The sequence below is a fragment of the Juglans regia genome, chromosome 3 (genome assembly GCF_001411555.2).
Source record: "Juglans regia cultivar Chandler chromosome 3, Walnut 2.0, whole genome shotgun sequence".
Taxonomy (NCBI): domain Eukaryota; kingdom Viridiplantae; phylum Streptophyta; class Magnoliopsida; order Fagales; family Juglandaceae; genus Juglans; species Juglans regia.
Window position 1 is genome coordinate 7,389,837 of NC_049903.1, and position 20,961 is coordinate 7,410,797.

General features: G+C 37.9%; 4 protein-coding genes across 4 annotated transcripts; 3 read left to right on the forward strand and 1 right to left on the reverse strand.

Annotated features, from left to right (window-relative positions):
* Positions 1–1,034: 1,034 nt before the first annotated feature.
* Positions 1,035–7,196, forward strand: LOC108984150. Its single transcript, XM_018956007.2, has 3 exons — positions 1,035–2,874; positions 3,028–3,144; positions 3,231–7,196. The coding sequence occupies exons 1-3, from the start codon at positions 2,488–2,490 to the stop codon at positions 6,615–6,617; spliced, it is 3,891 nt and encodes a 1,296-aa protein (XP_018811552.2). The 5' UTR covers positions 1,035–2,487; the 3' UTR covers positions 6,618–7,196.
* A 140-nt stretch (positions 7,197–7,336) lies between these two features.
* LOC108984147 (uncharacterized protein At4g19900-like) lies at positions 7,337–12,282 on the forward strand. The gene is made up of 5 exons (XM_018956001.2): positions 7,337–9,173; positions 9,262–9,411; positions 9,641–9,775; positions 10,317–10,511; positions 11,603–12,282. Exons 1-5 carry the CDS (start codon positions 7,675–7,677, stop codon positions 11,787–11,789), a joined length of 2,166 nt encoding a protein of 721 aa, XP_018811546.1. The 5' UTR covers positions 7,337–7,674; the 3' UTR covers positions 11,790–12,282.
* A 616-nt stretch (positions 12,283–12,898) lies between these two features.
* LOC108984145 (protein EXORDIUM-like 7) lies at positions 12,899–14,323 on the reverse strand. The gene has a single exon (XM_018955997.2). The coding sequence runs from the start codon at positions 14,225–14,227 to the stop codon at positions 13,220–13,222; it is 1,008 nt and encodes a 335-aa protein (XP_018811542.1). The 5' UTR covers positions 14,228–14,323; the 3' UTR covers positions 12,899–13,219.
* A 3,269-nt stretch (positions 14,324–17,592) lies between these two features.
* On the forward strand, positions 17,593–20,216 carry LOC108984142 (pentatricopeptide repeat-containing protein At4g19890). Its single transcript, XM_018955992.2, has one exon. The coding sequence runs from the start codon at positions 17,641–17,643 to the stop codon at positions 19,783–19,785; it is 2,145 nt and encodes a 714-aa protein (XP_018811537.2). The 5' UTR covers positions 17,593–17,640; the 3' UTR covers positions 19,786–20,216.
* The last annotated feature ends 745 nt before the right edge of the window (positions 20,217–20,961 follow it).

The window sequence follows — 20,961 nt, forward strand, 5'->3', positions numbered from 1 at the left end:
GGACTTGAAAATATTTCCGATGAAAAAAAAAAAGGATTCTGGTGCATTTATGTGTAAAAAGACGAAACCAAATTGCAATTCGCAAGTTGATTATTAGTTCACTTTTTTGCAAATAAATTATGAGTGACTTATCTATTTAGGCTTATGCAATCATTATTCTTATTCTTATCCCATATCCCACAAAAGTTACATTTTAGTGTCTCATCCCTCACACGTCTACATACCCCGAAAAAATATAAAAACAATAACAGGATTTTTGAAAAGAAAAGAAATCGAGTTATTTTAGTTATTAAGTTTTTTTTTTTTTTTTTTCATACCAAGATAATTAGTAATAAACTTTTTGGATTATTCTGGAGGAAACCGTGTGACAACTAATAAACGCATGACATGACCTAACAATTAACACACTCATCATCGGACCCTTTTTCCCGCCTCAAAAAGAGAACACTTGCATAAAGAGTTGCAGACTCGTATCCCAAAACCATTAAATAGTTTAAAAACTATTAAACTGTAATCGGGTTGGAGTTCTAGACGATCCGATCCTTGTTCCTCCTGTCCACTCCACCGGCTACCTTTAACAAATAGAAAATTTTTAAATATTAATATAAAAAAAAATTATACTTATTATTCTCAATCATATATTATACATAATTTTTTAATTTATTTTATTAAATAAAAAATTTAATTAATTTTAAAAAATAAAATTTAAAAATAATTTAAAAATAAAAAATAAAAATAATGTATAATTTATAAAGATAAAAAATTTTATTCATCTTCACATACTAAATATCATATTTATTTATTTATTTTTTATTAAATATGTAATATATAAATAATGAGGAGGAAAATTTAATTAATTTAAAAAAAAATATATGAAATGTGTTGTGTGGATTGATAAGCAGCTCTACAAAGATATTATTAGCAAATCTCACGCGGGACCCACACACTATCTCGCGTGTCATAGGCTCATAGCTACCAAACCTCAATCTGCATCGCGATATCTCCTCTCTCTCTCTCTCTCTCTCTATCTCGTTTCAAATTCAAAACGCAGCGACCTTTCGGCCTCGCCAACCTCCACGTCCGTGCTTTCCTTCCCGTGCCTCTCTCTATATCTTTTCGTCGTTTCATACCATTTGTGCGTTCTTGGATGTTCTTTTTCTGTTTCACTCTTTGAATAGCTATCAACTGCCTGTTTTTGTAATATCCAGTCCTTTCGAACTTCTTCCGCCTTTCTTCCACAGTCCTTATCGGCCAAACAGATATTTTTACAGGTCTCTTCCTCGCTTCCACGATAATCGTATTTTTTTTTTTTTTATTGATTTTCCTTTTCTTTCCCCTTTTCGTTTGGTTGATTACATGCGTGTTATCGTCTCCTGGTTCCGTTTGTTTTCACCGGAAAATCGTTTACGGTTATATATAAAGAGAACGAGTATGATCTTCCCGCCACTACGTTTGTGGATTAACTTTTCTAAGCGTTTCATTGTGCATTTTATGTCGGTATATGTATGCGTGTATGTTATCGTAGGGGAGAAGTTCTCCTGCAAGTATTTCTGTGCAAACGGAGTCATTACTGTAGGCGGAATTTTGTTTATGAAATTGGCACTATTTTGCTATTGGTTCTCATATGTTTGAATGCATAAAATCATTTCATGCTCCAATTCACGGCTTTTTAGTCTTTTATGGTTGTTTAATATTATGTATTTTGTTCCACCGTTGGTGGCCTGGATTCTAACAAACAATATTTTATATAAATCCATAATAAATGCATAGTTCTCTTGTTTTGTTTGATTCTTTGGTTGGCTTGGTGTGTCATGAATTGTTAGTTTTTTTAAGTTAGGAAGCGAGCATTGACAAGTTGGGGTCCGCATAAAGGATTGGTGCTGCGTCTATGGCCCAGAAACGGTTCACCTACGGAAGCAGTCGTGATAATTTTAACGACTTGGGATTATATTTGCCAGCCTTTTAATTGATACATTTTTTTTTCCGCATAATATTGTTAGTTTAATTTGTAGCCGGTTTCCGTAAATAATTTAATGTTTATTGCTCTTTCGAGTTGCCATTTTGGAGAGGATATCGTTGATTTAAACTAGCAAAAGATCTCATTAATCTATTCTGAAGTAGTCTGTCGGGCTGCAAAGGTGCTTCTATGCGTGTTATTATTCATCATTTTATTTTCCTTGACAATTTCCCCCCTTTCTCCCAGGGTACTAGGCTTGTGCTTCCTTAACCCTCTCTGTGTGTGTCCCTGCGCGGGCGTGCTGGCTGTATTAGTATGATAAAATTTGCCCTGGTGTACCTATGAAGTTAGAATAATTCTACTTAGCATCCCACATACTACACTTCTTTTATTTTTTTTTCTTTTTTCCATAACAAGTATATGGTGTACGTATGATGAGTAGAACAACTCAATTAAAAGAAGTGTAGTGTGTGGGATGCTAAAGTGCGTGGTGTGGGATGATGAGTAGCATGCATTAGGTTTTTGACAAAATGGGGAACTGCTTTACCTATATGATTGCATCTTGTCACCCTGATATATTTTTCTTAGTCATTATCATCGTTATTGAATATAACAGCACATCGAAGGCATCGATGAAATTTGATAACAAGCGGCGTGGCGTGCCCGGACATGTTCCTGAATATGGTGCAATTTTTATGTCGAACAGTGTCACCAAAAGAGAATGTTATAGACGGAGACTATTTGGCCTTCCAGCTTCTCAAGGCTCTTTTGTAAAACATGTTAAAGCTGGAATGATTTTGTTTTTGTTTGAATATGAGAAGAGAAAACTTCATGGTGTTTTCCAGGCATGCTCTGATGGTGCACGGAATATTGTGCCCCATGCATTCCGTTCATCCGGGAAGCAATTCCCATGTCAGGTGTGGATTACTATATCTTTCTTTCATGCATTTGATTTTTTTATCTTTTTTTATTCCTTTCAAGTATTAGCGGGGAGAAGGCTTTTGAGATCAATTTATTTCCGTAACTTTATATTTTAAATTGATTTTATTCTTAGCTGATTTCTTTGGCAGGTAAAAATGACTCCAATTTGGCATTGTAGCCCACTAGTTGAGGCTGAATTTTATGAGGCAATCAAGGAAAATTACTTTTCAGCTAACGAGTTTAACTTTGGGCTGTCTGAAAAGCAGGTCCGCTCCTTTCCTGTTGAAATTCAAATTCTTTGGAATTATTTACATAGTGTTTTTAGTGATGCCTTGTAATATGCATGTTTTAGGTACATAGGCTTCTAAGCTTGTTTAGTTTGAGAAAGATAACTAATGACCTACCTCAAAGGCAGCCGAACAAAGTAAAAGTCTCAACTGCGCGTACAATGGGTAGAGGCACGAGAGCTGATGATATTGAGGTTTTAATGAGTGATAATGTAAAAGACAGGGATGATCCTGATGATTATGATAGGCCCCTTCTCTTGACTGACGACACTCTAAAATCGTCTGGCTATTTCATTGAAAGAGAACGCGATGAAGGAAGGTTTGCAAACAGTTTTGGAGTGGGAAATAAATATAATGTTTACAATGAGCTTGGGCCAGTTACCAGGAATGAGTATCTCGGGGACTCTTTGGCTACAGTTGGAAGGGATGGGGGCAGATTTGCTGTGTGTGAGAGGTCAGGGAGTGAATGTACCTTGGCTAGCGAAGATGGACCCGTCATGTCAAATGGTCATTCTGGGTTCCTTTTGGGTACAGTTACGCAAGCTCCGGATAATGGCAGGTTTGCAACGACTGAGAGGCTAAAATGTGACCGTGATATGGATGATGGATTTGTGCCATCCTTCTCAGCTGTGTGCCCCAGTATATTGCAACCTAACCTAAATAGATCCATCTACTCTCACAAGCCCATTTCGGAAGCAGGTTCTGTGGTTCAAGATCAACTGAGGCCTCATTCCACATTTTCAGGCTCAATTGAGCCACAAATCTCTTACCCTTTGCGTTCAACATTGTACGGAGATGCAATTGGTATGAGCACAGGCCCTTTTGACCCTGATATTGCCGGTATTAACTCAAGGCAGTCATCACCTTCTGAAATTGATCACAGCTCTAATTCATTGCAAGAACGTTCTTTTTTTGGAAAATATGCTCGGAATCTCGTTCGTTCCCCCAGAAACCAATCCTATTTCCCATTGGTAGGGCCTAATGATATAAAGAAATGTCCAAATGATAGTTCTGGCCTTGGAAACTGTGTTCCTTTCTCTATCCACAACCATCAGGAGAATTTTTGCTATGGGACAAGTAAGCCTTTTTCGGGGGCTTCTTATTTTGAAAACTCAACCACAGAAATTTCTGAGAATAAAGGTTTCAAGGGCCTCTCTTTTTCAAAACGTCCTTCAGCTCCTGAGCCTTTATTAGAAACTGGGAATAGTGGGAACGAAAACAAGTTTCCATCATCTTATTCTTCCAGTCCCGGTATCTACCCTTGCTTAAACTTTGATTATGGCTTTCCTGTAGAGTCGCAAGGGAAGCTTGAGCATGCTGTGCGAAAGGAAGAGATGAGCAAAGTATATACTGGTAATAGACAGTTGTCAAATAAGTATCAGGTCCAGTTGCACTGCAATGAACCCAAATCACTAAGTCATGACCTCAGCTGTCGTCAGTATTCTGAGAACATGTTTTCTGGCTGTGAGAAGAGTGGGAATGGTGTGTTTTCTCGTTTAGCTTTGGGCTCAGATGTATATGGACAGGAAAATGGTCATTACGTAGACCATGAGGAATGCAACAAGGATAAATCTGCAGATGAAGTTGTGGCAATGTTATCTCAAAGCCGCCGTTGCCATAGGTCAAAGATAAAAGGGTCTAGTATACATTCTGACTTTAACTTTGATTATGAATTTCCTGTAGAGTCACAAGAAAACCTTGAGCATGAAGGTATGCAATTGGAAGAGACAAAAGAATTGCTTACTGGTAATATTCCCTTGCTAAATAAGGGTCAGCTCCAGTTGCACGGTGGTGATTATTCTCTTGAACATAAGGGCAGGTGTGACCATGAACCCAAATCACTAAATCATGATCTCAACTGTCGTGAGGAGGGCAGGAACAGTGTGTTTTCTCGTTTAGCGTTGGCTTCAGATGTATTGGAACGGGAAAATGGTGTTGAAGTTGGCCACGGGGAATGTGACGGGGATAAATCAGCCGACGAAATAATGACAACATTACGTCAGAGTCACTCCCAATGGGCAAAGACTAAAAAGTCTAGTATCCACCCTTCCTTTAACTTTGATTATGAATTTCCTGTAGAGTCACAAGGGAACCATAAGCATGAAGGTATGCGGCTGGAAGAGAAGAAAAAATCCTATTCTGGTAATATTCCTTTGTCAAATAAGGGTCAAGTCCAATTGCACTGTTATGATTATTCTCTGGAACATAGGGGCACGTGCCAATCCAAATCACTAAATCATGATCTCAACCGTCATCGGCATTCTGGAAACATGTTTTCTGGCCGTGAGAAGGGCAAGACTAGTGTGTTTTCTCGTCTGGCTTTGGCTTCAGATGTATTTGAACAGGAAAATGGTGATGCCGATGGCCTTGAGGAGGAAAGAGACAGGGATAAATCAGCAGACAAAATCATGGCTATGTCACATCAGAGTCTCTGCCCATGGGCAAAGACTGCAAAGTCTAAATCATTGTTCAAGCAACATGATGTTGAAAACTTTGGAAATAAAAAAGAAACAACCTTTTACCCCAAGTTGGAAGGGGATTGCTTGGAAATGAACTTAAAGGAGATTAAAATGAATAAGACTTCAATTGTTGAAGAGATTGTTGACAAAACTGGGGAAGGTACTTTTGTGGATTTCAATCATCAGAGTGCTAGAGGGACACCATATGTGGATTTCAAACGTCGGAGTGAAGTTTGGAAAATTCATGATGATACCAAGAGTAGAGTGTGTGATGAAATTGCTGGGAGTGATTGCTTGTCTGGCGTGCAGCGCAAAAGAAGAAAGTTGATTAGGCCAAACTTTAGTCAGAGTCTGGATGTATTATCACAAGAAAGTTGTTTTAATAGTGAAGATAAAAAGGAAAGTTGCAAGGCTTTGGTTGGGAGCTATGATAAGGAAAACAAGTTGTCCTCAAGTGCTGAATTGCTGCATGTAACTTGTTCAAACAGTTGTGAGGATAAGAACATTAATATTGATGTTGAAAGAGGTTCAAACCATGGAGATTCGAAAGCTGGAAGTCATGAGACTTTTTCTAGACTTGACCGAAAAGAGTCTTCAAAAGATGCTGGCATCAACAATAATTGTCAAGACAAGATTCCTAATGCTGATGATGGCTTGGGAATTAAGGATCCCATGGCGGATCAGTTGTCCCTAGGTTGTCTGATACCGGCCACTTCGTCGTCAGAGTCATTTATAGAGAGTGCAGAAGAATATGCTGGAGGAATTGTTAATGGTGATGGTCAACATGGAAAGAAGTTACCTCAAAGTGTGGAAAATGCTAATGACCTTTGTCCTGTCAGTGGTGAGATTGCCATTGGTGATGCAATGAACAGCTTAAGTAATCAGATTTGTACAATGCGAAAGATACGCGAAGAATTTGTAGAAATCAGTGTAGATGAAGATAATAGAAACCATCAGCAGTTAACTCCGGGATCCATTGTCAAACAGTCTTAGGTGTCTTCTGAAAATTTAAGGTGCTTCAATGTTGAAAAACAATAGCAAATTTTTTGTGAGAGGCAAAAGTTTTGAAACTGAACATGATCTGATTTTGAGAATGGCAATGAAGCTCTCCCCAGCAGTTTTGGAATGGATGAAGAACGGTGTTGACTCACCAGAATTCAATATTATCTCTTCAAGATAAGGAGTCTTTTGTGGAATATTCTGTCATCCCGATTGAAGCATCTGGATTTTACTTTGTTTTGTTTTTTGTATTTTTTAAAACAGGGCTAAAGATAAAATGAAATAGATGTTGCTGGTTAGTATATAACTTGAACTAACAAAGTCAATTCTGCAGCTGAAATGTATGTCCCTGCGCTGCTCACTTTAATGGTTTTGTCACTTAGGTAGCCTTGGTGCTGGCAGGACCATTTTTCTTTCCACTTTTTTGGAGATTCTTTTGTTTGCTGGGGGTAACTTGCTACAGTTTCAAATACAGATAGAATTACCATTTTGCTGTTTAATGGTGAAAGAAGTCACTGTCTTGGATTGTGGCAAATGGAAAGAGTTGAGTCCTACCAATGGATGAACTCTCAACTCTCTACTGTGACTGCATATGAAGCAAAGCAAATGCCATATACTCATTTATATTCTTTTTCGTTGATGTGATATCATATCTAGCCTTTAGATAGACTCTTCCTTTTTAAAAGTTAAAAATAAAAAATAAACTAATAGACAATACCGCATCAACATTGTAATTTACAAGTGTAGTATATCTTGTATGGTCGAGAGACCATGTCGGAACATGAAATTAAGTTCATCAATAGTTAAACATAACGAATGGTGAGACCAATTAAATGTTTAAAATTGATGTTACGTGTCCAGGCGTTCGAACAGAGCCATTGGACGGAGGATTTGTCACGTGGTTAGAATGGCCCACCTTCAGAATGCCAGCATGGCTCATGAAAAATGTATCGAGAGACAACCTCTGCACTCCACCGAACCTGAGAACTCCAACAGTTCCTCTCTCTCGATCTCGATAACGTCCCTTCCCCGTTAATTCTAACGGCGGAAAATGCTCCGGAACCTCCGGATACGTCGGCGGCCCCGTTACGGAGTTCAGGTCTGCGCCGTCATCTCTGCGCTCCTCCTCCTCCTCTCTGTCTCTCTCCTCTACAGTAGCCTCTCGCACACCCAATCTCACCCTTACCGCAACCACTTCTACACAAGATCCCAAAACGACATCGATTCCACCCCCATCCTTTCCGACTCCCAACACGAGGGCGTTTCGACCTCCGAGGACAAAGTCGACGAGCTTGACATTGTCGAGGAAGAGCAACAACAGCATGACGAAGCCGAAGATGAAGATGACAACGACCAATCGGATCAGCATCGGGCTTCCGGATACTTCTTCGACCATCTCAGTGGGGCCATCAGGAGGGCTATCGGTAAGCGCTCGATCGACCAGTGGGACGACGATTGGTTAGGAATCATGATAGGATCGAGCATGGATGATCGGAGTAAGGCCGCGATTGGCTCCGACGACGTGCCGGTGGACGAGATGGTGCGGCGGAAGGTGACCGAGTTGGTTTCGATCGAGGACGCGCTGTTGGTGAAACTGACGGGTCGTGGGAGAGCCTCGCCCTTGAGGGAAGGGTGGGGGGATTGGTTCGATAAGAAGAGAGACTTCTTGAGGAGGGATAGAATGTTTAAGTCCAACGTGGAGGCTTTGAACCCTTTGAATAATCCGATGCTTCAAGATCCAGATGGTGTGGGGGTCACCACGCTGACGAGGGGCGACCGGTTGGCCCAGAAATGGTGGTTGAATCAATTCAGGAGACCCCCTTTTCTGGCCAAAAAGCCGTTGAGTGTTTCGGAGGTGAATAGCAAATTGAAACCCAAAGAAAACCACATTGGTTTTGGTGTGGCAAGTAAGGAGAGTGATAGCAGTTTCAATGGTAGTGGTGGAGACTTGAGACTAAGAACTGAGGTGAAGAGGGCGGAGCGTAGAACTTTATATGAAAATGTAAATGTAGATAATGGATTGAATGGTAGGAGAATTATCAATACAGAGGATGAGGTTTTGAATTTATCTGATAGGATTGACAGTAAGAGAACAGAGCATAGGACCTCAGTGCAGGATGTAGGTAATGGATTGACTAGTTATACAATTATTGGTTCTAGCAATAGAGATTTGAGTTCATCCAAGAAGATTGATAGGTTGAATGGTGAATTAGGTCGTCATAATGGTGGTGGTTTAGATGATGTGGATAATGATCTGGTTGGAGGTAAGACTGAGTTTTCGGGTCATATATATGCAGATGGGAGGAGATGGGGTTACTATCCTGGCTTACATCCACGACTGTCGTTTTCGGATTTTATATATGCTTTTTTTAGAAAGGAGAAGTGTGATATGAGAGTTTTTATGGTGTGGAATTCGCCACCTTGGATGTATGGTGTGCGGCACCAGCGGGGGCTTGACAGTTTACTTTCTTGGCATCGAGACGCCTGTGTTGTGGTGTTCTCGGAGACAATCGAGCTTGATTTTTTCAAGTACAGCCTTGTGAATGATGGGTATTTTCTCATCTTATTGCTCTTTTTTATATCTGTCTGGCAGTTTTTCCCCATCCGAAAGTGAGATTCCTTTTTTATTTTCGTTAAGTTATAAAGTTGCTGTTGCCATGCCAAATCTTGACGAATTGCTGAAGGATACCCCGACCCATGTATTTGCTTCTGTCTGGTTTGAATGGAGAAAGACAAAGTTTTATTGTACTCACTACAGTGAGCTTGTCCGTCTTGCTGCTCTCTACAAGTAAGCATGCTTAGTGTATGTGTACAATTTCTTCTAGATACTTTTTCTGGGTGAAAAGTTTATTCTGTTTGGATCATGGTGATATCCATCTTAATTTTCTGGATGCTGATATTGGCAATATACTATTGGATTGGATAGACTGCATCATTAGTAACTTCAGTTTTTATTTTGTTAAGTGAGTTTGTGTTTTCAAGTTAAACTATTGTTTCTCTTTTATTGTGTTGTCCAGATATGGTGGAATATATCTTGATTCTGATATCATAATTTTGAAGCCGTTATCTGTGCTTAATAATATTGTTGGTATGGAGGATCATCTTACTGGAAGTTCTTTGAATGGTGCTGTGATGGCATTTAGGAAGCACAGGTAAGAACAGAACACGTTCTTCAATGGTAGGAATTCATTTGCTATAGTTGATCGTTATTGCACGTTTGTTCTTTCCCTTCTTCACTATCAACTGGATCAGATTTCCAATCACGAATTTCTATTTTCTGTTCGTTGACATTGCACTGTAATGAAATGTATTATATAGATTTGTTTTGGGGGTGGGGGCATGGAGCATGGAGTCGGGGATATGCAGGATTGTTACTAAAATATTTTTCTGTGCATGTCACATGTTTGTTTGTGAATTGTGATAGATTTTGTTGTTATCTCTGTTCTGAAAACTGCAATGACTTTCTGAAGAAGGTTGAGGACAGAGAACTCACTGTTGGAGAGAAAGAACTGCTTTATGACCAAAAAGAAAGAATTGAGCTTTAGATGTCAGATATGAAGTTGATGTTCTCTTCATATATATGTTATGAGTTATGATCAATTCATTTATTGGGAGAAAAGTGAGAGTAAAAAAAAAAAATTTGGATTATACATTGAAAGTTTGGATATGATATTTCCTCCCCTTTTGATGTAGCTCTTTCATAATGGAGTGCTTGAAAGAGTTCTATATGACTTATGATGATACACGTTTGAGATGGAATGGGGCTGATCTTTTGACAAGAGTTGCAAAAAAGTTTTTGAGTCTAGAGAATACATCCACTAAACAGCTGGAATTGAATGTGCAAGCTTCTTTCACTTTCTTCCCTATCAGTTCTCAGCATATCACAAGGTATATATCTAAACTCATTGCCATCTTATGTATTTTAATGCATATACTGGTGAGGGCATTTATAAGACGTTTTTTAGCATCGTGATCTTTGAGTTGTAGTAGCATCTAAATAAAATTTAATTCAGCCTATACAAATTACCAAGGCATTTTAATTCAGCCTATAGGTTACTCCCTCTGTGACTTGAACTCATGACGTGGTTTCTGTTTTGATACAAATTATTAAAAACCCAACCATTGATCCAAAAGACCTAGGACTGTTGGATACTAATTTAATTAAGTCTTTAACCCTCATGATCATAACAAAAGGTTGATGGCGCTGGTATTAAGACCTTCTTTGGTCTTAATTTGAGGCTATTTTGGCTCTTTTATGAGGCCCATACTGCCACCTACTTACCTGTTCAAGTCTATGGACCCTTTTTTGGGCCTTTTAGACTTTAAATAAATTAACTTAAATGCAGAAACTTGGCTGCCAGCACAAAATTTCTAATCATAGCATAAACCTCTGTTTTGATGCAGACAAACTGAGGAAAAATCAGACTAACTAATGAAACCCTATAGTTATCAAATCAAGACCTTTCCTTTATTTTTTATTTCCTTTTCTTCTTGGTTCTCCGAGGGCAAGAAAAACACAGAAAAAGTGCTAATTTAGATAGGGCGAGAAAAATGCAACTATTACTATTACTGTTTTCATTACGTATATTATTGTTGTTTTAAGTTGGTAACATAACTATTTATGTTTTATCCCAACCCATGGTTATGCCAAAGTGACGTCCTGATATGGGCTGCATTTCCCACCCATGCTGTTGAACAATGGCACTAATGATGAGTCAATTGCTGTCTTATCCCTGAGCTAATCTATGGGTTAATGCTTGATATAGAAAACCCGATCACTTGCATCAGTTATTTTTGCTCCCCAGAGTGATGTAGTTGCCATGTGTGGTTGTCTGATACTCTGAATCATGTTTACTTCGTTTTTTTATTATTTTATGGCTCTAGCCTTATGTTTTCAAACAAGTTGTGTGGCACCTTTGTTTCACTTGGCGCTCATATTTTTCCTCATTTATTACTTAACCGATTTTTGCTGCAAACAGATATTTTTCTACACCAGCAACTGAGACTGAGAAAGCTCAACAAGATGCTTTGTTCAGGAAGATTCTGAACGAGTCATTGACTTTTCATTTTTGGAACAGCATGACATCTGCTCTCATTCCAGAGACAGACAGCCTTGTATCCAAGCTTATTGATCACCATTGTATACATTGTTTTGATGTGTTGTGACCTTCACATAAGACTACATTTGTCCAGATCCGGTCAAAATAGAATTCAGCAAATAGCCTTAACTTATCGAAGCATCCATTTCCTAGCCACTAGAGAAATCTAAGATTCTGAGGCTCTGAGTTGTATCGGCCATCGGAGTTTAGGTTGGTAACAACTAACATGAGGTGTAGCCATATTCGTGTACTTGTACAGTATTATTTGTATTTTCATTATGTTGAAAATTTAGGTCTCTTACAATGCTGATACAAAATCAGTCTATGTTTTTTTTGGGTCAGGGTAAATTTTTAGTCTGATTTGTTGTTGAGCAGGATGTTTTTATTATATTACTCATCTTCGTCGGTCTTCTTGCCAATGTAATATATAATCAAGTTAAAGAGGCATATGATATATATTTTATTTCATTGGTTGAAAGATTTTCTTCCTGCGACATCGAAGAGAATTTGTCACTGGTGTATATGAAAATGTAGAAAGATGTTTCATTAAATATTATAATTCCTCCCTTGAGGATGCTGGAATAGTCTTTCTCGCACTCTCTCTACATGAATGGTTTTTTTTCCCCAAGGATGCAATAATATCTCCCTGGACTTCTGATTTTTATGGTAATGTTCTTCATAGGCTGACATTCTTGACATTGTTACGTCTGGGATTTTCCCAAACACTCTTTTTAAGTGTATCCGTTTTACCGGATAATGCAGTTGACTAACATGGTAGGAAATCAGATTTGATCTACAATGTCAGAGCTTTGATCTATAATTGGAGGAATATGAAACCTTGGTGGTTTGGAAATATCTGGATTATGCATTGTGCTTGGAATGGGGGCCGGGATTAGTGCAGACCTTGAAACAGGTGCAGTTTAACATACGGTACTGGTTGGCTCCCTAAACAAAATCATGCTCGGGCTCACCATTTTTATCCGGGAAAGGAGTACAATACTCCCTCCTAGAATTATGGATTCACTTTTGCGGTTTCACTTGAAAGTTCTGTCCCTCCATCTCTGCAGGCGTAGAGAATTCATTGCCCTATGCCATTGGAGGCTTTGGGGAAGTTGGAATTGGAGAGCTGCATGCCATCATACAGTATGAGCAGAAAATAAACATATATTTTTTAAATTCACTGCAAAAGATTTTGTTTATTCATGCTAGAGTTGGACAACACTTTTCGTTAACAAAACAGCTCCATGCATGACTGTTTTATAGATCCTTGTTGTATACAAAGAACTAGTTAGGAATTCGAGGAGCAAAGCATATAAAGCACCAGCTCTTTGTAAAGCACAATAAATTTGGGTCCACGGCAACCTGATTATCATCCTTCATCAGTATGTGCTGGCCTAGCTCCTTTCGATTGCCATTTGTTAACCGCACACCCTACCGTCTTGCAGATTTTAAGATACATCAGGAGCAAGAGGTAGTGGAGGAAATCAAGAAACATTCTCAGTCAGCAGCATTTGGCCCAAAGCATCTCTTTTTTACAGGGTTCCATACCCATTGCACAAGAAACCTTCTTCCCTTCACTCCCTTCACATTATAGCCAGATCCCCAAGAATCCCTATAAACTTTACCAACATATCCACCACCCCCACCAGTCCCGTAAACACCCATACACAAATCTGCAATTTCGGTAGGTGCAGTTGGATCATCCCCGGCATACCATGCGTTCACAAGTGGGTTACTTGACACTTCTGCCAGCTCATGAGCAATCACACTAATCATTCCATCAGCACCCACATCCCCATTAGGTGCACGCATTATGTTGTTGCCTCCATTTGTGCTTGGTGGTGGCCTTCCTGAATACTTGGGCCATGCAAATGGATAGGCACAGACGCCCGGGCACTGAGTCCCACTATGACCAACCCATGCATAGGGTACAGTGACTCCAACAATGTTTGGGAAGGTGAAGTAGTGAAAGCCACAGACTGCCCTACAGAAGTCTTGGACTCGAACATCTGGAGAGGTCAACACTAGGTAGAGACCATTGTGAGGATTGAGAGGCAGAGCTCGTGGATATGCATTAACTGCAGTTCTGATGACAGATTGGATTGCTAAACGACTCAGATAACCACCATGGGAGTATTTAGAATCGTAGAACTCCCCTGAGAGGACGATGCTCCCTGTGATATTTGATCCTGTTTGGTCAGTGTAGAGCCGGACAGTCCGCCACCAATCAGCGACAGAAGGGTAAGAGGAAGAGGAAGAAAGGGAGTAGAGGAAATCTCTTATGGTGGCTTGGTGAGTTGGATTCCAATGGCCGTACCAGATTACATAAAGTTTTATAGGAGAAGCAAGGACAGGACCCATGTGGTACTCAAGGTTCACTAGATCAGAGGAGCCCTCATAGTTCAAAGCCTGATCGAATTGCTTGTTATGGCTCCTTGAAAGAGCTAGTGCAGAGAAACAAAAGCAAGAAATCAGAAGGAAATGACAGTAGTGATGCCTTTGCATTTCGTATCCTATTGCTATTGGTATCGTGGGCTTGAGGTGTTGAGTTTGGTGATAGTTAAGGAAGCTCTTATAAAGAGAAACTGATGAGAAGTTAAGAGGTGGTTGAGAGATTCTTCTTTAGTATTTTCTTGTGGTGGGCGGTGGTTTGCATGTTTACATAATGTAATGCCACATGTCCATCATTATATACTTTTCAATGAGAATTATGTTGCTCCCCTTTGCTTTTTTACTCTATTATTTTTGTTCACACGTTAGAAAAAGGTGCAAGACTAACAAACCTTTGAATGCATTTCATAATTTAGTAACCCCAAAATAAACTATGGTAAGACATTGGGATCAGAGCATATCTATTTCATAATTTATGAGTATTGATACATCCACAAAATAATTGCACAAAATAATCCCACAAACTAACGTGACTCCATCTGATATGTTAGATCTACTTTATAATAAAAGTAACTTTACAACCTGGTGAATCACATCAAGCCAAATCAGTTTGTAAGATTGTTTTTGTGTAATTATTTTATAGCTAAAGTATTTCTCTTTATTAATATTAAGAAAGATGGTTATGAAGGGGGCTTTTATATATGAAGATATGATACTTCTCCCTCTCAAAAGAGTTTTGTTTCCTCTGCCAACTTTCTTCGACAGGTCAATATTAGAATGCCAAGATACCATAGTTTTTTATTTTTCTTTCTTATTGTTCTTGAAAAAAGACAAAATAGCTGACTTTCAATCTTTGAATTCTGGATGATAAACAGCAATGGGTTTTGCAGTATAGACTATAGAACTCTTAGCTCCAATAAATTATAAGTTCATAATTACTCAAAGGACTGAACATAAAATATACGACTTTTGATAAAGAAAAAAAAAAAAAAACTTGTCTTGAAATTTTGAAACAAATAGAAAAATGGAACGAGTCTGCACGATTTGCGCTCTAAATGGTGGTGTACTGATAAGAATGAAATTAACACTTGACCTGGTTGAGAGTAAAATAAAGGCAGAGACAATAAAGAAGGGGAGTGAAACGATGAGAGTCGACACCAACTGTAAAAGTGAATTATAATTATGTCTGCACCCTTTGGCAAAAGCAAAGCATGTGATATTCATATGCCTTCGATCCAAAGTTTCCACCCTTTTCACATCTTTGACTATCTATGCTTCTTTCGGGCACAAACAATAGTTTCAAATATATTATTAGCAAAGTTGTTTCTGTAGAAAAACTGTCTCATAGGTATAAAGATTAAAGGTGTTGTCTTAGTGGTAAACCCTATTCTCATGAATTCGAGGGCAGATTTTTACGCGTTACTTACTCGTTTGTCATTAGATTAGAAGATCATTTCAATTGGCTAGAATCCGTTACTGTTCCGACCTTAATGAAAATGGTCATGAAAGGGCATGAAATTTATATCCATAATCACTAATTTCTTTGTACTATCTTTTTAATGGAATTGATATCAGGCTATGACTTTAAGTATGACTAAAAATTGGAAAATTAACAAGTAAATTATAGAAATGGTAACCTAAGGAGTTGTTATTTTCCAAAATGAGTCATCAGAAAATGGACTAGAAGGTTGTCTTTGATTCATTGATACGTGGTGGGTGGCATGACCTCAGACTCACAAAAAATCCATGCCACCATCAGTGATGGTAGGCTTCCCCAATAACAAGTAAAATATCTAGCAATCATGTAAAGGTAAAAGAGGTGCATGTGATAGCAGAGGCATCTTCAATTCCCATCCCTTAATTATGGGGGTGGAATGGATTCTAAATAAAGGTTAAAAGATGCTCCGGTCCACTCTATCTGCCCATTACCCAATAATCAAAAGAGATCAACTTAAATGAAAAAGGGTTGTGGTAATAAATGAAGCCTAGCAATCGAAGGTCAGGCAGGGACAGACTATTGTTTGTAAAGCACATGAAAATGATCTCAGTTATGTAATCTTTTGGGAAATATTCTAGTCACAAAGAGATTACATAAAAATAATCTCACAAACTGACGTGACTTGATATAGTTTATTAGATTATAAAGTTATTTTTATTGTAAAGTAGATCTAACGGATCAGATAAAATCACATCAGTTTATGAGATTGTTTTTGCGTAATTCCTTTATAAATATGGCAGTACTCAAGTAAAAAAAAAAAAGAAATCAGAATTATGGTGTAAAAAAGAGAAAGAAAAAGAAACTTCAACAATATAAAATGCAGCAAAAAGGAACTTTAATGCATACAAACAAAATAGAAACAAAAGAGTGTTGAGTATTGAATCAAGAAACTAATATTATAACAATCTTGAAGTTCTTTGTTCTCATAACCTAGCTAGTTTGGAAGATCTTGGAATATCTTCCTTTGCTTTGATTTGGTTAAAAGTGAGTGATATTGACAAAGTGGCAATAACTGCAAGATGAGGTGCAATGTACTTTGGGATGTCAAAGTTCACATGCACAAATATATATATATATATATATATATATAAGATACTGTTTTCTCATTAACATATTTGGGTCTGATTATACACATCAACTAGGTCAATTTTATTTGGAAGTATTAAACGATAGGACCCTTTATTCAATGTTTTGTTAGAATAATATAAATTATTAAACTTCATGCGCCTATTAAGGCGTGGCATGCTCTGTTCCTTATGTCATTGATGATATGTAAGATGTTGGTTGGACCATACATATCGGCAAGTATGAACAACATAAAAATTAAATTGTTACATTGACTGTATGGAGAAAATGTAACATTTGCACCAATTTGTAAATATAATATTTTTTTTTTATAATTATATCCATACGAACATGATATACTAAAAAGTTTTACAATAATAGTTTATATAAGTTTTCAATGTGGAAATTTAAAGCAAGCTATTCGTAAAAAAGTGAATTGCAACCATGAAAGAAAATCACTTGTACATGATGAAGTCACTTTTTTCAAAGGACTAAGGCTCCGTTTGGATAGTGAGATGAAATGAGATGATTTTATATGAAAATTGAATAAAATATTGTTAGAATATTATTTTTTAATAATATTATTATTTTGAAATTTGAAAAAGTTGAATTTTTTATTATATTTTGTGTATAAAATTAGAAAAATTATAATGACGAGATGAGTTGAGATGATATAAGATGAAACTATTTCTGTATCCAAACAAGATTTTACTATATAGTCCAGTGAGTTGTACCAAGCAATGGTTTAATGGACTATCAAAATGCTCACTACTTTCAAGTTTCATATCAAAAGTGGTGACTCGGGCCCAGCCCAAGACCAAGCCCATGCCCACGCCCACGCCCACGCCGAAGACAAAACCGGCCCATTGTTTCCGCTTCTTTAAACACACTCGACCGTTGTAGATGATCCACGCTTCCCCTACACAACACAACCCTTTTTGCCTATGAGTCCCAGAATCCTTTCATGGTTCTCTTTTTGTTCATCAAATCCCATGGCCTTCAACCTAAACTATCAGCCTCTCCAAGCCACACTTCTCTCTTCTTCAGCCCCCTCCCCTCGCTCTTCACTCTCAGAGATTTGTGTTCCTATGCTCATGATCATGATCCCTGCACCACTCCAGTGCACCCCACTTCTTCTTCATCGTTATTGTCACAATCCCGTTCTATTGTCAGAACAGTCTGTTCATTGGTCTCCGAGTCTTTCTACCAACAGGCCCATGTGAGAATATTACCTCCCAAGCTTAATATTCAGCTCGATGCTGATTCTTTGACTCATGAACAGGCCATTACAGTCGTTGCTTCACTTGCCTCCGAGGCGGGTTCGATGGTGGCCTTGAGTTTCTTTTACTGGGCAATTGATTTCTCCAAGTTTCGCCATTTTATGCGGCTTTATATAGTGTGCGCCACGTCGTTGATTGGTAATGGGAATATGGAGAGGGCTCATGAAGTGATGCAGTGCATGGTGAGGAATTTTGCTGAGATTGGGAGGTTGAGGGAGGCTATTGATATGGTTATTGAGATGCGAAATCAGGGTTTGGTGCCAAGTACTCGCACCTTGAATTTTGCAATTGGCATTGCATGTGAGATGGGCATGGTTGAATATGCTGAGAACGTGTTTGAGGAAATGTGCGTCAGAGGGGCGTTTCCTGATTGTGTCAGTTATAAGTTGATAGTTGTTGGCTATTGTAGGATCGGTAGAATTCTGGAGGCGGACAGGTGGTTGAGTGAAATGCTTGGAAGAAGCTTTGTTGTAGATAATGCGACCTTGACTTTAATAATCAGTGCATTTTGTGAAAAGGGTTTTATTAATAGAGCGTCTTGGTATTTCAATAAGATCGTTGAGATGGGTTTGACGCCAAACGTGATTAATTTCACATCATTGATTCATGGGTTGTGCAAGAAGGGCAGCATTAAGCAAGCGTTTGAAACGTTGGAGGAAATGGTTCGGAAAGGTTGGAAACCTAATGTGTATACTCATACAGCATTGATTGATGGGCTCTGCAAGAAGGGATGGACTGAGAAGGCTTTTAGACTGTTTCTTAAGCTTGTCCGGAGTGCTAATTACAAGCCAAATGTTCACACATATACAGCCATGATCAGTGGGTATTGCAATGAGGACAAGTTGAACCGTGCTGAGATGTTGTTGAGCAGAATGAAAGAACAGGGATTGGCCCCCAACACTAAAACATATACCACTCTCATTCATGGGCACTGTAAAGTAGGGAATTTTGGAAGAGCATACGAGTTGATGAACTTAATGGAAAATGAGGGTTTCCCTCCTAATATCTGTACATATAATGCAATTATCGATTGCCTCTGCCAAAAGGGAAGGGTTCACGAGGCTTATAAATTGCTTAAGAAGGGTTTTAGTCGTGGATTGCAAGCTGATAGATTCACGTATACTATTCTCATATCTGAGCACTGCAAGCTGGCAGATACTAAGCAAGCCTTGGTGTTTTTCAATAAGATGGTCAAAGTAGGCCTTCAACCTGATATTCATACATATACTACATTAATCGCTGCCTTTTGTAGGCAAAAAAGATTAAGAGAGAGTGAGAAATTTTTTGAAGAAGCTGTCATGCTCGGCCTGGTTCCAACAAAGGAGACTTATACATCCATGATATGTGGCTACTGCAGGGATGGAAATCTGAACTTGGCTGTGAAGCATTTTCATAGGATGAGAGATCATGGATGTACACCGGACAGTATTACTTATGGTGCTCTTATAAGTGGGCTTTGCAAAGGGTTTAAGTTGGAGGAGGCTCGCCGGTTATATGACAACATGATAGATAAGGGGCTGGCCCCTTGTGAAGTTACTCGGCTGACCTTGGCTTATGAGTTTTGCAGAATAGACGATTCTGCTTCTGCCATGATTATATTAGAAAGACTAGACACAAAGCTCTGGATCCGGACTGTTAATACCTTGGTCAGGAAGCTTTGTAGTGAGAGGAAAGTGGGCGCAGCGGCACTGTTCTTTCATAGATTGTTAGACAAGGACCGTAATGCAGATCGTGTGACTTTGGCAGCATTCATGACTGCTTGTTATGAAAGCAACAACTATGCTCTTGTTTCTAACTTGTCTGAGAAGATCTCTAAAGGAATTGGTTAGCAGCTGTTAACAAGATTGGTGAATTCACTCATGTTGAAAAGCTGAGCTGCTAAAGAAAGTTTTGTAGCGTGATTCCTTTTCCTATTGCTGATATCTTTAAAAACTTGGAAGCCTATCAGCATGGTAAGCCAGTTATTCTCATTGGATGTGGAGTTCCATTGCCATTGAACGTCTTTAAGTCTTTCTTGAATAACAGTTAAGAGGTGTTACAAATGCATTGAATGACACAAAGGATTGGCCAGAAGTGTCTTAGAATCAGGGTTCAATATTTCTTGATTTCTCAAATTTTTAAAGGGACTGTAAATATTCGAGTCTTTTGACTCGTATAGAAAATGACATTACATCCTATTTGAGTTGGATGTAATGTTGAATGAGGACTCAGTTATTATCAATGTTAGCAATATGGGCAATCAGTGTTCTGTTGTGTTTCATTTAGTTCTTGGGTTGGAATAATTCCATAAGTTATGGTGGCAAATAGCTGTGTAATGTCATTTTTTATTTCCAGTGAATTTTTTATAATTTGCGGCGATTATAATTTGCTGTAAATGAATTTTCCCAACATTTAATAGGCAAACCCAACATTTAAAATATAATTTTTTAAAAAAAATATAGAAACATCAAATCAATATAAAAATCAAAATAAAATTTTAAAAAAATATTATTTTATTCACTAATGGTTAGTTTATCTTTTCTCAATTCAATCACCTATCCAACACAGAAGAAAAAGACAGATTTATCCCAATTTGGTCAAAACTCAAAATTGAAAGGAACTAGGAAGGATATATGGTGGGACCTAACAGGAGAATCAAATCTACATACATCTTACCTAACCACACTTTTTGTCTTTAAAAAAGTAAATTCTAACAAAATATCCAATTACATGATTAACCTGTCTTGAAAACAATACTATGTTAATATTTAGTCATTTATTTGTTATGTGTTTTTGATCAATTTTTCTTAAATAATAATAGAATTTGAATGTTTTTAATTAAATTTAATTATTTAATAAAAATATAATATGAAATTTTTATATAAGTTTATATTATTTATAGCCCACTCTACCATATTATTTAATTTATTACCAAGAATTTTTTTTTTTTAAATATTGTAAGGTTTGAAAGATGGGATATCAAATAGTGTTATTATTTTTCATTTTAATTTAGTCATTTTCAAATA

Bases quoted from the DNA above. Each gene is read 5' to 3' on its own strand.
- LOC108984147 (XM_018956001.2), top strand. From the start codon at position 7,675: ATGCTCCGGAACCTCCGGATACGTCGGCGGCCCCGTTACGGAGTTCAG. The intron at 9,174-9,261 runs GTATTTTCTCAT...ATTTTCGTTAAG, and splicing joins TACAGCCTTGTGAATGATGG to TTATAAAGTTGCTGTTGCCA. The intron at 9,412-9,640 runs GTAAGCATGCTT...TGTGTTGTCCAG, and splicing joins CGTCTTGCTGCTCTCTACAA to ATATGGTGGAATATATCTTG.
- LOC108984145 (XM_018955997.2), bottom strand. From the start codon at position 14,227: ATGCAAAGGCATCACTACTGTCATTTCCTTCTGATTTCTTGCTTTTGT.
- LOC108984150 (XM_018956007.2), top strand. From the start codon at position 2,488: ATGGGGAACTGCTTTACCTATATGATTGCATCTTGTCACCCTGATATA. The intron at 2,875-3,027 runs GTGTGGATTACT...TTTCTTTGGCAG, and splicing joins GGAAGCAATTCCCATGTCAG to GTAAAAATGACTCCAATTTG. The intron at 3,145-3,230 runs GTCCGCTCCTTT...TGCATGTTTTAG, and splicing joins TTGGGCTGTCTGAAAAGCAG to GTACATAGGCTTCTAAGCTT.
- LOC108984142 (XM_018955992.2), top strand. From the start codon at position 17,641: ATGGTTCTCTTTTTGTTCATCAAATCCCATGGCCTTCAACCTAAACTA.